This window comes from Carcharodon carcharias, chromosome 15 (genome assembly GCF_017639515.1).
Source record: "Carcharodon carcharias isolate sCarCar2 chromosome 15, sCarCar2.pri, whole genome shotgun sequence".
Classification (NCBI taxonomy): Eukaryota; Metazoa; Chordata; class Chondrichthyes; order Lamniformes; family Lamnidae; genus Carcharodon; species Carcharodon carcharias.
This window is the reverse complement of record NC_054481.1, coordinates 135,699,273-135,714,653: the sequence shown is the minus strand read 5'-3', so window position 1 is coordinate 135,714,653 and position 15,381 is coordinate 135,699,273. Positions and strand designations below refer to the sequence as shown.

The 15,381-nt window shown below is 42.0% G+C and overlaps 1 protein-coding gene across 1 annotated transcript in view; it reads right to left on the bottom strand.

Annotated features, from left to right (window-relative positions):
* Positions 1-15,381, bottom strand: part of LOC121288016 (ATP-dependent RNA helicase DDX19A-like) — a 79,177-nt gene that overhangs the window by 3,835 nt on the left and 59,961 nt on the right. Inside the window, exons 9-11 of the mRNA XM_041206230.1 lie at positions 14,116-14,353; positions 13,703-13,865; positions 3,832-4,023 (exon numbers count right to left, since the gene is read on the bottom strand). Coding sequence (XP_041062164.1) covers positions 3,832-4,023; positions 13,703-13,865; positions 14,116-14,353 — 593 coding nt within the window. The remainder of the gene's footprint in view (positions 1-3,831; positions 4,024-13,702; positions 13,866-14,115; positions 14,354-15,381) is intronic.

Genomic DNA, 15,381 nt, shown 5'->3' with positions numbered 1-15,381 from the left:
TAATGTATAGTGACCATGTTCACAATGAAACAGAAGATATACCATTTTATAATGGCAAGAACATTATGGCATTCATACTGAGCAATACTGTGCATCATATCATTGATTTCCTGTTGTTTATAAACAAAGAATGATCTTTCTTCCTACAACAGGCTCACTGCAACTTTCACACTTGAACACTCCTTCTCTAGACCTATCTTTTGTATTTGACCTGTCCCATTCGAACTCCACTTTACCATGCACCATCACCCTTTTTGTCACTTAATCTCTCCTGCTTTCCACCCTATCACAGACCTTTGCCATTGTTCTTTCCTGCCCCCATTTCTTGCCTCTATAGTTGCTTAAAAATTGTTAACCTCTAAGCTTCCAGTTCTGATGAAAGGTCATTAACCTGAACCATTAACTCTCCACAGATGCCTGAGAGTATTTTAAAAATGTTATATTTTAATTTTTATCTCTTCCTGTTGCTGTCTTTTGCTTTGTTACTGTGCTATCTGTATTGTTCTGTCTCAGCAGTTCTTATTGTTCCTATAAATCCTTCTGTCTTCTTTCCCATAACCCCAATATCTGTGTAGCTGCCACATGTGATTCTTTACTAATGTGTTCATTTAACTCATCATTTTTAAAAAATAAAGGCCTAAATGTATGCAGGATGATGGGATGAAGAGATGTTAAGCTAAGTAGGGATGGAGAGTAGCTGTTAGGACTGTCAAATGCTCAGAAAGGAAAGCTACTGAGCAGCATTCTGAAGCCAGCTGAAGAGGGTAGGCGTTTACTCTGATTAACCAATGAGGAGGAACGGAGATTTGCAAAAATAAGCTGCCCGGAAAAGGCAAATTGAGCTCTGAACAAGTAATCCAAATTAAATCCCAGGCTTACAACACAGGAACAAGCTGCTCAAAAACTTCCCTCCCACCAAGGCCTTGGAATGTCAGAGCTTCATACATACTCCATATTTTATTTAGAATTCATTTTGCATGGATTTTGCATCTATTAAGTATTAGTTACTGTAAATTTTCAGATGGAATAACAATTCAAGATACTAGCTCAAGCAAGGTTTGGAGCCTTTTTATATTTTGCTCATTCCTCTTCCTACATGCTCAATACTGACTGTCAATATCTTATTAATTACATTGTTAAACAGCTGGTGGTACACCTATAAATGGAGATAGCTGGGACACTGGTGGATTGGAGTGGTGTTGACTTGTGAACTAAATCAATAAACTCTCGCCAGCAAAGGCGGCTGCTGTGTCTTAGCCTTAACTTCACCAGCCTTGTGTGGATCAAGTGAACACTGATTGAAACCCGCCAGTCAAGGTTCTTTGCTTGCTTATTACCTGCAGAGTTCTCTTTTGTTGCTTTTAATGAACATGAAACTCAGGAGATGTGATGTGGTGTTAACTGAGTTTGATGATGGCTGTTTTAATGGATAATTATTATTCTGGTTCGAAGGTGGAGCTTTATCTCTTCAGAGCCATAAGTTCTAATAGGTAAATCAAATCTCAAATTAATCCAGTTTAATTATTCTTCTCGCTGCAAGTTGGAATTTTTTTTATTTGTTGATGGGATGCGGGCATCACTGGCTAGGCCAGCATTTATTGTCCATCCCTAATTGCTCTTGAGAAGGTGGTGGTCAGCTGCCTGCTTGAACTGTTGCAGCCCATGTGGTGTAGGTACACCCACAGTGCTGTTAGGGAGGGAGTTCCAGGATTTTGACCCAGTGACAGTGAAGGAACGGCGATATATTTCCAAGTCAGGATGGTAAGTAGCTTGGGGAGAGCTTGCAGGTGCTGGTGCTCCCATGTGTGGATTAGCCTTAATGAAGCTTCCAATTTTTGTGCATAAGCCTGCTGTCTACAGAAACCGAAGCTGGAGAAAGTCATTTTGAATTCCACTGTCTAGGGTATTGTGTTAACTTGCTGGATCTGTTTTAAAATCTAGAATCTATTTTTGGACCATTGCCTTAAAGGGGGTGTAGCTGAGAGTCAGGTTAGTTAGGGATTTTGAGAGTTATTATAGGAGTAATTTGTAGTTCTGTATATGTGCTTGAAATCTTCTCTTTTGTTAACAAATATTTTAATTTAGTTTTTAAAAAAATCTTAAAGTCTTGGCAGTCTTATTACTTCTGAATTTAGAGCACGCATCTTGAATTAAATACAAATTGTAAAACCGTTGTGAGGGATCCACAAATCCCTTGTGGATTTGACCCACCTAGCACACATCATCTGCCACGTCATAACACTTCTTGAGTGTTGTTGGAGCTGTACTCATCCAGGCAAGTGGAGAGTATTCCATCACACTCCTGATTTGTTCCTTGTAGATAGTGGACAGGCTTTGGGGAGTTAGGGGGTGAGTTACTTGACACAGGATTCCTGGCCTCTTACCTGCTCTTGTAGCCACAGTATTTATATGGCTAGTCCTGTTCAATTTCTGGTCAGTGGTAACTCCCAGGATGTTGATAGTGGGAGAATTCAATGATGGTAATGCCATCCTTGCTTGCTTTTAACTTGTACATTACCTGCAGAATTCTATTTTGTTGCTTTTTATGAATATGAACTCAGAAGAGGTGACGTGATGTTAAGTAAGTTGGACAATGGCTGCTTTAATGATAATCTAGGGCCTTGGTGGGAGGGAAGTTCTAGTGGCTTGTTCCTGCGTTGTAAGCCTGGGATTTAATTTAGATTACTTGTTCAGAGCTCAATTTGCCTTTCCCTGGCAGCTTATTTTTTGCAAATGTCTCCATTCCTCCTCATTGGTTAATCAGAGCAAACACCTACCCTCTTCAGCTGGCTTCAGAATGCTGCTCAGTAGCTTTCCTTTCTGAGCATTTGACATCCCTACTCAGCTTAACATCTCTTCATCCCATCATCCAGCATACCCTTAGGCCTTTTTTAAAATAAAGATTAGGGGTGATAGTTAGATTCTCTCTTGTTGGGAATGGTCATTGCCTGGCACTTGTGTGGCGTGAATGTTACTTGCCACTTGTCAGCCCAAGCCTGGATATTGTCCAGGTCTTGCTGCATTTATACATGGACTGCTTCAGTATCAGAAGAATCGTGAATGACGCTGAACATTGTGCACTCATCAGCAAACATCCTCATTTCTGACATTATGATAGAGGGAAGGTTATTGGTGAAGCAGCTGAAGATGGTTGAGCCTAGGATGTCCAATCTAGGATTTTCTTTTATATAAGTAATAACCTGCATATGTACAGTCTGGATTTCATGGTTACTGCTATTTTAACACCCGTGTTAATCCAGTTGGAAAAGGTAAACTTTTAACTCTTGATTTTCTCTAGATCAAGAGTTTCTTCATTGATTTCTACAAAAGGATTTCTGGAAGAAATTTGAATGAGCTACTGGCTGCAAGTAATTTTCCTGTTTAAACATGATGTAGAGAAATGTGATGTGGCAGACAAGTAACATTCACATATGTTACACCTCATAATAATAGGTGTGGATTACAAAGCTTTAAGCAGCTGAAATTTGCATACAAACAAACTGGACTCTGTGGAAAAATGTTATTTTTAAGACATTTTGGTAGATCAGAAAACTTACAGAAGTGGGGAGGAATAGCAATCATTTTATAACATAATGCATATCTGAAAGGTCCAACAGTCTAATATTGCAGGACACAGTTTAGAGTATGACCATGGAATTTGAATTGAATAAATAGAACAATCCAAAGCTAGTCTACATGGAGAAATCGGAATTTGTTCAGTTTAACTGGATAATTCACCACTAATGCATCTCAGGTTCTGTAAAATGTGATTTATCTTCCTCTTTGCTACAAGGTGTCAGAAATCTTAATAACAGAACCTAAATGACTTACTGAAATGGTCCTGGATTCGGTTGAGGATATTCATGCTGTATTTGCTGTCTACCATGTTAATAGCCAAGCCACGTTTGCCAAAACGACCTGTTCGTCCAATTCTATGAAGGTATGTCTCGCAATCTGGGTTACCATCTTTATCCACTGGAAGGTCAAAGTTTATGACGACGGAGACCTGCTCAACATCAATACCTGGTTTGAAATTGATCACAAAGTTTTACCAAACAGCCAGTTGCTTATCTGGAGATTACAAAGTAATTTAATAAAATGTAAGTGGTGAGGGGAAAAACAAAATCACATATTTCCTAAGTATATACTTTTTTTTAAAAGATGGTTGGGCCTAGGACACCATCCTGAGGAACACCTGCAGTGATGTCCTGCAGCTGAGATGATTGACCTCCAACAACCACAACCATCTTCCTTTGTGCTGGGTATGACTCCAACCAGCGGAGCTAGCCCTCCTCCCACCCCTGATTCCCACTGACCCAGATCCCCAGACCATTAACCTGTGTCTCTCGATTACTGGTCAAGTGACAGTACCAATAAGCCAACACCTCTCTCATACTCAAAGGCTTTATTATTTTATAAATATATCTCTATTATGGAAGTCTGTAAACATTTATTTCTTCACTCCATTCTCTTCTCTTTTTGAAGGTAGCAATTCAGGCTGGGACACTGTTCCATGTGCCTGCCAGTACTCTGGCTACCCTTCTGGTTTGAGTCATGATACCAGACTATTGAATTGATTGTGTGTGAACATATGAACGAATGAGGACCCACCTCCATTAGCTTCCATAAAAAAAATTGCACTTGTGTAGTAGCTTTACATTTTTAAAAAAATCCATAGATTAAGGAAATGGACAAGGAGTTCTGGAGAGAATCAGGAAGGAATGATTAACAGCATGGTCAAAAAAATGGGTCTTAAAGTTTTTAAAGGTGAAGGAGAAATGTGGAGGCAGAGGAGCTCAAGCTCAGGGCAGGAATTTCAGGCCTATGGGCTTGGCCACCTTTGGTGGGGCTGAGATTCTGGAGTCAAGACGACACATTACAGGAGGGATATAGAACTGAAATAGGTACATTGAGGGATGGGAAACTAGAGCAAGTTAGTGAGGATGGGGGGAAAGAGGGGAGGGTGGGTGATGGACAGATGAGTTTTTGGGCAACTTTTTACTTACGTAGGTTGGCACTTGAGTGACCAGCAAAGCAGACATTAGGAAAGTGGAACCAAGATCTCAAAGGCATGAATAAGAGTCTTGGGGCAAAGAGGTTAAGGCAGGTAAAATTGTGCAGGCAGAAATATGGGGTCTTGATAATGGATAGTGTGTTTGAAGCACAGCTCTGCTTTGGACAGGATGCCAAGGATTTGCATGATCAAACTGAGCCTGAACAAAAGGTTGAGAACAGAGATGAAATTCAAACTACTGAAGCAGGGTTTAAAGCAGGCCCAGAATACAATGGCTTTGGTCTTCCCATTATTCAACTGGAGAAAAAAATTGACTCATCCAATAGCAACACAATTTCAGACAAGATTATTTGAAAGTCACAGCAGCTTGAGTACGCTTAAGTCAAAATCCAGAAATATATCAACGTCTTCTAACTTACAGAATTCTAGGTATGCTGCCGATAGTTAATATAATTGAGTTTGATCAGGAAATCATAGATTACTATTTATTGAGTAGCGTTTTCTTCACCCTTGAATGATATGTAATTTCCGTATGCAATAACACATCTTAGTTTGCTAGGTTCTAGCAGTGCCATGTTCTGAGTAGGTACAAGTAGATACTGTCATGGCACTGCTGCTGTATATATAAGCGTACGTTTGTAGAAGGAGTTGGCCATTTGGCCCCTCGAGCCTGCTCTGCCATGCAATAAGATCATGGCCAGTATGATTGTAATCTCAATTCCACATTCACACCTACCCCCGATAACCTTTCTACCCCTTGCTAATCAAGAATCTATCCACCTCTGCCTTAAAAATATTCAAAGATTCTGCTTCCACTGCCTTTTGAGGAAGTGTTCCAAAGACTCAAGACCCTCAGAAAAAATTTCTCCTTATCTCTGTCCTAAATGGGCGAACCCTTATTTTTTTTTAAAACAGTGACCCCAATTCTAGATTCTCCCAAAAGAGGAAACGTCCTTTCCATATCGACCCTGTCAAGACCCCTCAGGATCTTATGTTTCAATCAAGTTGCCTCTTACTCTTCTAAACTCCAGTGGATACAAGCCTAACCTGTCCAACCTTTCCTCATTAGACAACCTGCCCATTCCAGGTATCAGTCCAGTAAATCTTCTCTAAACTGCTTCCAATGCATTTACTTACATCTTCCTTAAATAAAGAGACCAATACTGTACACAGTACTCCAGATGTGGTCTCACCAATGCCCTGTATAACAAGCATAACCTCCCTACTTTTGTATTCAATTCCCCTCACAATAAACGATAACGTTCTACTACTTTCCCTAATTACTTGATGTACCTGCATATTAACCTTTTGAGGTTCATGCACAAGGACACCCAGATCCTTCTGCATCTCAGAGCTCTGCAATCTCTCACCATTTATAGAATATGCTTTTTTATTCTTCCTGCCAAAATGGACTTCACATTTCCCACATTATACTCCATTTGTCAGATCTTTGCCCACTAACTTAACCTATGCCCTTTTGTAGCCTCAAGTCCCCTTCTTTCCTACCTATTTTCTATACTATTAAGAAAACGTACCTTCCTACCTATTTGTGTCATCAGCAAATTTAGCAACCATACCTCCTGTCCCTTCATCCGTCCAAGTCATTTTTTATAAATTGTAAGAAGCTAAGGCACCAGCACTGATACCTGTGGTACATCACATGTTATATCTTGCCAACAAGTAAATGACCCACTTATGCCTACTGTTTCCCGTTAGCTAGCCAATTTTTCCGCAATAACCTTTGATGTGGCACCTTATCAAATGCCTTGTGGAAATCAAAGTACAGCACTTCCACCAGTTCCCCTTTACCCACAGCACATATTACTATTTCAAAGAACTCCAATAAATTGGTTAAACATGATTTCTCCCTCTCAAAATTATGGTGACTCTCTCCAATTACCTTGAATTTTTTGAAGTGCCCTGCTATAACGTCTTTAATAATAGTTTCTAACATTTTCCCTAAAACAGATGTTGAGCTAACTGTCCTGTAATTTCCTGCTTTCTGTCTCCCTCCCAATCTAATGGAACCTTCCCCAAATCTAGGGAAATTTGGAAAATTAAAACCAATGTAACAACTATCTCTTTCAAGGTCTTAGGATGAAGTCTGTCAAGACCTGGGGACTTGTCAGCCCACAACTCCAACAATTTGCTTAGTACCACTTCCTTGGTGATTGCCATTTTCCCAGAGTTCCTCATTCCCTTCCATTTCCTGATTTGCAGCTACTTCTGGGATGTTATTTGTATCCTCCATGGTGAAGACAGATGCAAAACAGTTCAATTCATCTGCCATCTCCTATTTTCCAATTTTAATTCTCTAGGCTCACTTTCTACAGGACCAATGCTCACTTTGTTAACTCTGTTTTTAATATATATAGAACTCTTACTGTTTTTATGTTTTTAGCTAGCTTTAGTTCGTACTATAATTTTTCCCTCCTTATTAATCTTTCAGTCATTCTTTACTGTTTTTATTTTCTGTCCAATCTTCTGACCTGCACCCATCCTTGTGTATTTATATGCTTTTTAAGTTTGATACTATCTTTAACTTTTTTAGTTAATCATGGATGGTGGGTCCTCTCCTGTTGGAATTTTTCTTTTTTGTTGGAATGTATTTATGGTGTATTCTGAAGTATCCCTTTATATGTCCGCCATTGCATTGCTATTGATCTATCCCTTAACCTAATTTGCCAGTTCACTTTACCCAGCTCTGCTTTCATGCCCTCATATTTGCCCTTATTCAAGTTTAAAATATTAGTCTTGGACCCACTCTACTCAGCTCAGGCTGATTCCCTGGGACCATGAGTTCAAATCCCATGATGGCAGCTGGTGGAATTTAAATTCAATTAATAAATTTGGACCATGAAACTATCAATTGTTGTAAAAAGCCATTTGGTTCACGAAACACCCTTTGGGGAAAGGAATCTACCATCCTTACCTGGTCTGGCCTACATGTGACTCCAGACCCTCAGCAATGTGGTTGTCTCTCAACTGCCCTCTGAAATGGCCTATCAAGCCACTCAGTTCAAGGGCAATTAGAGATGGCAACAAATGCTGGCCTTGCCAGTGACACCCACAATCCATGAAAGAATAAAGAAAAAAAAAGAACTTGGGTCATGCTCTTCAGTGTACTAATACCATCATTAATTAACAGAGCAACCCCTCCACCTTTTCCTAGCTTCCTGTCCTTCCTAAATGTCATGTACCCTTCAATATTCAGGTCCCAATCTATGTCCTCCTGCAGCCATCTCTCTGTTAATGACTACCAGATACTTATTCATTTCTACTTGAGCTATCAGTTCATCTGTTTTATTTCAAATGCTACATACATTCAGAGCCTTTGGTTTTGTCCTTTTAAAATTATTTTTGTAACCTCCAGCCTTACCTGCTGATTTACTCCTGGAATTATACTCTCTATCCCTTCCTGTCATGGTCTGCTTATCATTTCCCATATCAGTACCTTTCTCTCTTGCCTTGTTCTACTCTTTGATCTACCACATCTTCCCAAATTTGATCCCTTACTCTCGTTATTTAGTTTCAAGTCCTCTCTACTTCCCTAGTTATGCGACTCACTGGAACACTGGTCCCAGCACAGTTTCAGGTGTAGAACATCCTAATGGTAAAGCCCCACTTTCCCCAGTATTGGTGCCAGTGCCCCATGAGCTAGAACCCACTTGTACCACACCAGTCTTTGAGCCACGCATTCATTTCTCTAATATATATTTGCTTTATGCCAATTTTCACATGGCTCAGGTAATTATCCAGAGATTATCAACTTTGAGGTTCTGCTTCTTAATTTGGTGTCTAGCTCCTCACACTGACTATGCAGAACCTTTCTCCTTGTCCTGCCTATGTTGTTGGTACCTACATGGACCACAACAAAGGATCCTCTCGCTTCCATTCCAAGTGCCTCTCCAGCCCTGAGCAGGTGTCCCGAGCCCTGGCATTGGGCAGGCAACACAGCCTTCTGGACTACTGGTCTTTGCTGCAGAGAACAGTGTCAATCCCCCTCACTATACTGTTTGTTACTACCATGATGTTCCTTTTGCTCCCCCCACTTGAATGGCTTTCTGTGCTACGGTGCCATAACCAGTTAGCTCATCCACCCTGCAGCCCCCACTCTCATCCAAAAAAGCTGAAAGAACCTCAAGCCTGTTGGACAATTGCAAGGGCTGACACTCCTGCACTTTGGGTCCCCTTACCTGCCTCACTTGCAGTCACACCCTCCTGTCCCTGACCACTGACCAAATCAGAAGATCCTATCCTAAGGGGTGTGCCCACCTCCTGGTACAAAGTGCCCAGGTAACGTTCCCCCTTCCTGATGTATCGCAGCATCTGCAGCTTGGCCTCCAGCTCAATGACTCTGAGCCGAAGCTCCTCGAGCCATAAACACCTACAGCTGATGTAGAAGATTTGTCCTGGATCACAATGGCATCCAGAAGCCTCCACATACTTCAGCTGTGACACATCACCTGTCCTGCCATCCTTAAAGCATTGTAATTAACCATTAATTTATTTTATTTCATTATTTATATTCAGTTTTGATAAATTTTGTATACCTTACCACCAGTTTGTACACTATTTAATTAGCAAAAGCAACCTTTGGAATAGAATAGACCTCAATCACTTACTCACCAAGCAGCTAGCTTCTTCCCCTGCAGTAGAAGAACTGCTTCCTACATGGTGAAAGCATTAGAAAAAGCAAAGGAGCATCTACTTTCCCTCTTCATCTAACTCCCTCAACTCACCAAACTCCCAATACTCTTGTTAACAGTCGCACTCCAGTCTTCTAGGTGCTGCTGACTGCCTGCCTCGGGGTTCTCCACTCCTCGCGTGCTGTGGCAAATTCTCTCTTATCATGTTTTTTAAAAATTTGTTGATGGATGTAGGTGTTGCTGACCCAGCCAGCGTTTATTACCCACCCCTAATTGCCCTAGTTCAGAAGGCATTTCAGAGTCAATCACATTGCTGTGCGTCTGGAGTCATATGTAGAACTAAAGGACATTAGTGAACTAGATGGGTTTTTACAACAATCGATAATGATTTCATAGTAATCATTAATTTGTTAATTCCAGGATTACTGAATTCAAATTCCACTATCTGCTGTGGTGGGATTCGAACCCGGGTCCCCAGAGCATTACTAGTCTCTGGATTACTAGTCCAGCAACAATACCACTACGCCATCGCCTTCCCAAAATGTATGTCAAATAAAGAATTAGGACCTGCCATGATACCAACTACTCTGGCATGAAACTAACCAGCCACTTACCACAATCTTATTAGAAATGGAATGGGTAGGAATACTTGTGGAAGAAACATATCAACCCAAGACACGAGCCTACATTGATATTCTATATATTATTCGTTCTGAATTTGCCCCACAATATAGCACAATGCCAAAGTAGAGAAAAAGAATTAGCAAGTTGAAGCTCGTGAGAAGAAGCTATAAACTATCAGGGCTACCTGTCAAAAGCATTACAATGGGCTGCAGTAATACTGAGTAAATGTGTAAGTATGCTACATGTGGTAGCAGCACTTTTGCTATCAACTGGTTCTCCAGGAAGTAGCTGTACAATGGGAATAATCCTTACTCTGCCAAGGTGCTAGCAGAGTAGGCTGCATTCATTCTTAATTACTGTCTGCTTTTGCTTTTTGAGCCACAGAAAATAAATGTTTTTTTTTGTCACAAGCATAGGTGATGAAAAGGCCAATATGAGTAGCAAAGAAGAATCAGCTGAGAAAAAAAACAAAGCTCCTGGAGTTGGAGTCTGATGTGAAAGTGAGAATTGGAGGCACGATGTAACCAAACATCACAACCATGACCCCGTCAAGCCACTGTTTCCAGGGCTATCACTGACCTCATCTCCTCTAGAGATCTTCCCTCCACTGCTTCCAACCTCATAATCTCCCAACCTCGGACTGCCTGTTTCTACCTCCTACCCAAACAGGTCTGTCCTGGTAGACCGATCATGTCAGTCTGTTCCTGCCCCACGGAGCTAATTTCTTCCTACCTTGACTCCGTTCTCTCCCCCCATGTCCAGTCTCTTCCCACCTACATCTGAGATTCCTCTGATGCCCTACGTCATATCAACAATTTCCAGTTCCCTGGCCCCAGCTGCCTCCTCTTCACCACAGACATCCAATCCCTCTACACCTCCATCCCCCACCAGGATGGGCTGAGGGCTCTCTGCTTCTTCTTCGAACAGAGGCTAGAACAATCCCCATCCACCACCACTCTCCTCCATGTGGCTGAACTTGTTCTTTCACTGAACAATTTCTCCTTCAACTTAGACCGCCTCACTTCCTCCAAATAAAAGGTGTGGCTATGGGTACCCGCATGGGCCCCAGTTATGCCTGTCTCTTTATGGGGCATGTGGAACATTCCTTGTTCCAGTCCTACTCAGGCATCCTACCACAACTCCTTTTTCGGTACATTGATGACTGTTTCGATGCCGCTTCATGCTCTCATCTGGGCCTAGAAAAATTTATCAATTTTGCTCCCAATTTCCACCCCTCCATCATCTTCACATCGTTCATCTCCAACACTTCCCTTCCTTGACCTCCGTCTCAATTTCTGGTGATAGATTGTCCACCAATATTCATTACAATCCCGACTCCCACAGCTACCTCGACTACAGCTCTTCACACCCCGCTTCCAGTAAGGATTCCATCCCATTCTCTCAGTTCCTTCGCCTCCGTCACATCTGTTCTGATGATGCCACTTTCCAAAATGGCATTTCTGATATGTTTTCCTTCTTCCTTAACCGAAGTTTCCCACCCACAGTGGTTGACAGGGCCCTCAACCGTGTCTGACCCATCTCCCGTGCCTCTGCCCTCACACCTTCCTTTCCCTCCCAAAACCATGATAGGGTCCCCCTTGACCTCACTTTTCACCCCACCAGCCTCCGCATTCAAAGGATCATCCTCCGCCATTTCCACCAACTTCAGCATGATGTCACCAAACTCATCTTCCCTTCGCCCACCCTGTCGGAATTCCATAGGGACCATTCTCTCCAGGACACCCTGGTCCACACCTCCATCACCCCCTGCACCTCATTTCCCTCCCATGGCACTTCCCATGCAATCGCAGAAGTGCTGCCCCCTTACCTCCTCACCACCCAAGGGCCCAAACACTCCTTTCAGGTGAAGCAGCACTTCACTTGTACCTCCTACAGTTTGGTCTACTGCTCTCGCTGCTCCCAATGCGGTTTCCTCTACATTGGAGAGACCAAACGCAGACTGGTGACCACTTTGCAGAACACCTTTGGTCTGTCCGCAAGCATGACCCAGACCTCCCTGTCGCTTGCCATTTCAACACTCCACCCTGCTCTCATGCCTACATCTGTCCTCGGCCTGCTGCATTGTTCCAGTGAAGCTCAACGCAAGCTGGAGGAACAGCACCTCTTCTTCCAATCAGGCACTGTAGAGCCTTCCAGACAACTTTCAGTTCAACAACTTCAGACCACAAACACTCTCCTCTATCTTCGCCCCTTTTTAAATATTCATTTTTATTTCTAAATTTTTATCCACTTTTTATTTTTATTTATTTTCATTTTTATTCATTGTTTTATGCCCACCTTTTATCCTATTTTCGATCTTTTTTCCCCCACCACCATCCCCTCCCCCAACAAGGCCATCTGTCGCTTATTCATGTTGTTCTTTTCAGAATACTTACCCTTGTCCTGCTATTATCACATTCTGCTTTCTTACCTTAATGCCACTATCAGCACCTCCTTTAGCCCTTACCACTAACATTAATGCCCCTTTATCCTTCTGTTCATGAAATCTTTGTCAATCTCTCCTTTGCCTCCACCTCTCGCTGGCCTTCTATCCAGCTTCACCTGCTCCATGCCCCTTTAAACAGTATAAATTTCATCACATTTTTACTTCTCTTCAGCTCTGTAAAAGAGTGAGCTTTTCCAGCATTTTCTGTTTTTGTGCCACAGCAACTTTTTCTACTTATGATCTTCCTTGCAATCGACAACCTATGGTGTGTGAAAAATGCATAAGGAAGAATGTTTTTAATTAGGGCTGAGAGCTGAACTTTAGCAGACAGAAACAGGTTGGATGAGTTCGGGTCAGATGTTAACTTCTTAAAAATCTGACCCCCACACCTCAGCCAGCTCGAATCTATCCATTTCTGTGCTTAATGGAGGTGGGGCAGGAAGAGACAATCAATCCACTTCCGGGGGGGCAGGGTGGAAATTTAAATATTTTAATGAGACGGCAGGTCTGTGATTTAACCTGTCTTGCAGATTCAACAGCGAGTGGCCAAGTTTTTCAGGTCCTGGAAAGCCTGGTGATGAAGGAAGGCAGGGGTTGGTTCAATAAGAGATGTGCCCTTTCAGCCATGCTTGTGGGGCAGAAGCAACAGCAATGCTTCCCCCACCCTGATATCCCCTAAACTCCCTCCAATCCAAAGACCCCCAGGGTCAAAAATCAGTCCCCCCTCAACCAGAGAGTCAGGGAGCAGAATTATCTGCTCCTGCTGCATGCTCCAGGCTCAACTCTACCTGACTGGAAGCCAAGTCTGTCAGCCTGGCTGCAATCTGGGCTGGGAACCTGTCGTCGACAGAGACACTCGCAACGGAGTTAAAACTCTCATCCAAAATGCTGACCACACCCTTCTGTTGTAACCTGCTCCCAGTAACATCCAGGTCTCAAATTCTGTTTGAGCTGTGCCTCATAACTTACCTCTTGCACAAACATTAGTGGTGACAAGTACTTTTTCTTTGCCATCCCGGAAACGCTGGATCACAGCAGCTCGCTGCTCCACCATCATCTCTCCACTCAGCAGTGCTACTTGATGACCTTCCTTAGACAATTCTGCTGCCAGCCAACCGGCAGTCTTGCGAGTCTGCAAGTAAAATGGCAAGCTACAATCAATTTGTGTGGAAATCAAGAAACCTTTTTAATGCAAGCTAGCCATCAGAAGTCAGAAAAAATAACATTGTTAATGGGCACTTGTGATTTGAATATCTATACTCAGGTGAAGTTTACAAATCTCAGTTGTTTTTAGAAAGAGCAGAAAGTGACTGGAGGACTGCACCGAGTTTGTGGACAAGACTGGTAAGCAGGTTCAAGGATTAGTATTGCCAGCTACTCACATGACAGAAGATCATGGCCTGTGCTATGGTAATTGCTCCATAAATGTTGCACAGAGCCTGGTATTTCTCTTCCTTGTTGTCACACAGCACATAATACTGTTTAATTGTATCCAAGGTTTCTTCCTCTCGCTTCAATTTGATAATATTAGGATCTGGAACAACCTTTTGGGCAAATTTCCACACAGATTCTTCAAATGTAGCTGAGAACAGCAGCATCTGACAGAATTTAGGCAACATCCTGGAAATGGGAAAGAAGATATTATAATCCGGCTAATTTCATTCCTTACTTATTTGCATCAAACTATTCTCAGAATCCACATATTTACCTTAATTCAAACCCAGCAGCAAAAGAGGAAATTAAAGTGTCAATAATAACATAAGAAATGAGGATAATTAATAATGAGGCCATTCAGCCCTTCGAGCTCAGTCTGCCATCCAATGAGATCACAACTGATCTTCTATCTCAACCCCATTTTCCTGCACTATTCCCATATCCCTGGATGTTTTTAATATGTAGAAATCTATTGATCTCAGTCTTGGACATACTCAACATCAGAGCTTCCACAGTCTCGGGTGCAGAGAATTCCAAAGATTCACCATCCTCTGAGTGAAGAAATTCCTCCTAATCTCAGTCTTAAATGGCCTGACCCTTATTCCGAGACCGTGTCCCCAAAGATATTATGGCAGGGCACTTAGAAAAATTCAAGGCAATCTGGTAGAGTCAACATGGTTTTGTGAAAGGGAAAATCATGTTTAACCAATTTATTGGAATTCTTTGAAGGAGTCGCATGTGTGGTGAATAAAGGGCGACCCGGTGGATGTGCTGTACTTAGATTTCCAGAAGGCATTTGATATTGTGTCACATCAAAGTTATTGTGAAAAATAAAAGCTCATGGTGTAGGGAGTAACATATAGGCATGGAGAGGAGATTGGTTAGCTAACAGAGTTGGCATAAATGGCTCTTTTTCTGTTTGGCAGGATGCGATGAGTGGTGTGCCACAGGGTTCAGTGTTGGGGCCTCAACTTTCTACAATTTATACAAATATCTTGGATGAAGGGACTGAAGGAATGGCTGGTAAATTTGCTGACGACACAAAGATAGGTAGGAACGTAAATTTGAAGAGGACATAGGAGGCTACAAAGGGACATAGATTAAGTGAGTGTGCAAAGATCTGGCAAATGGAGTATAATGTGGAAAAATGTGAAATTCTTTATTTTGGCATGAAGAATAAAATGAAGTTTATCTAAATGGTGAGAGATTGCAGA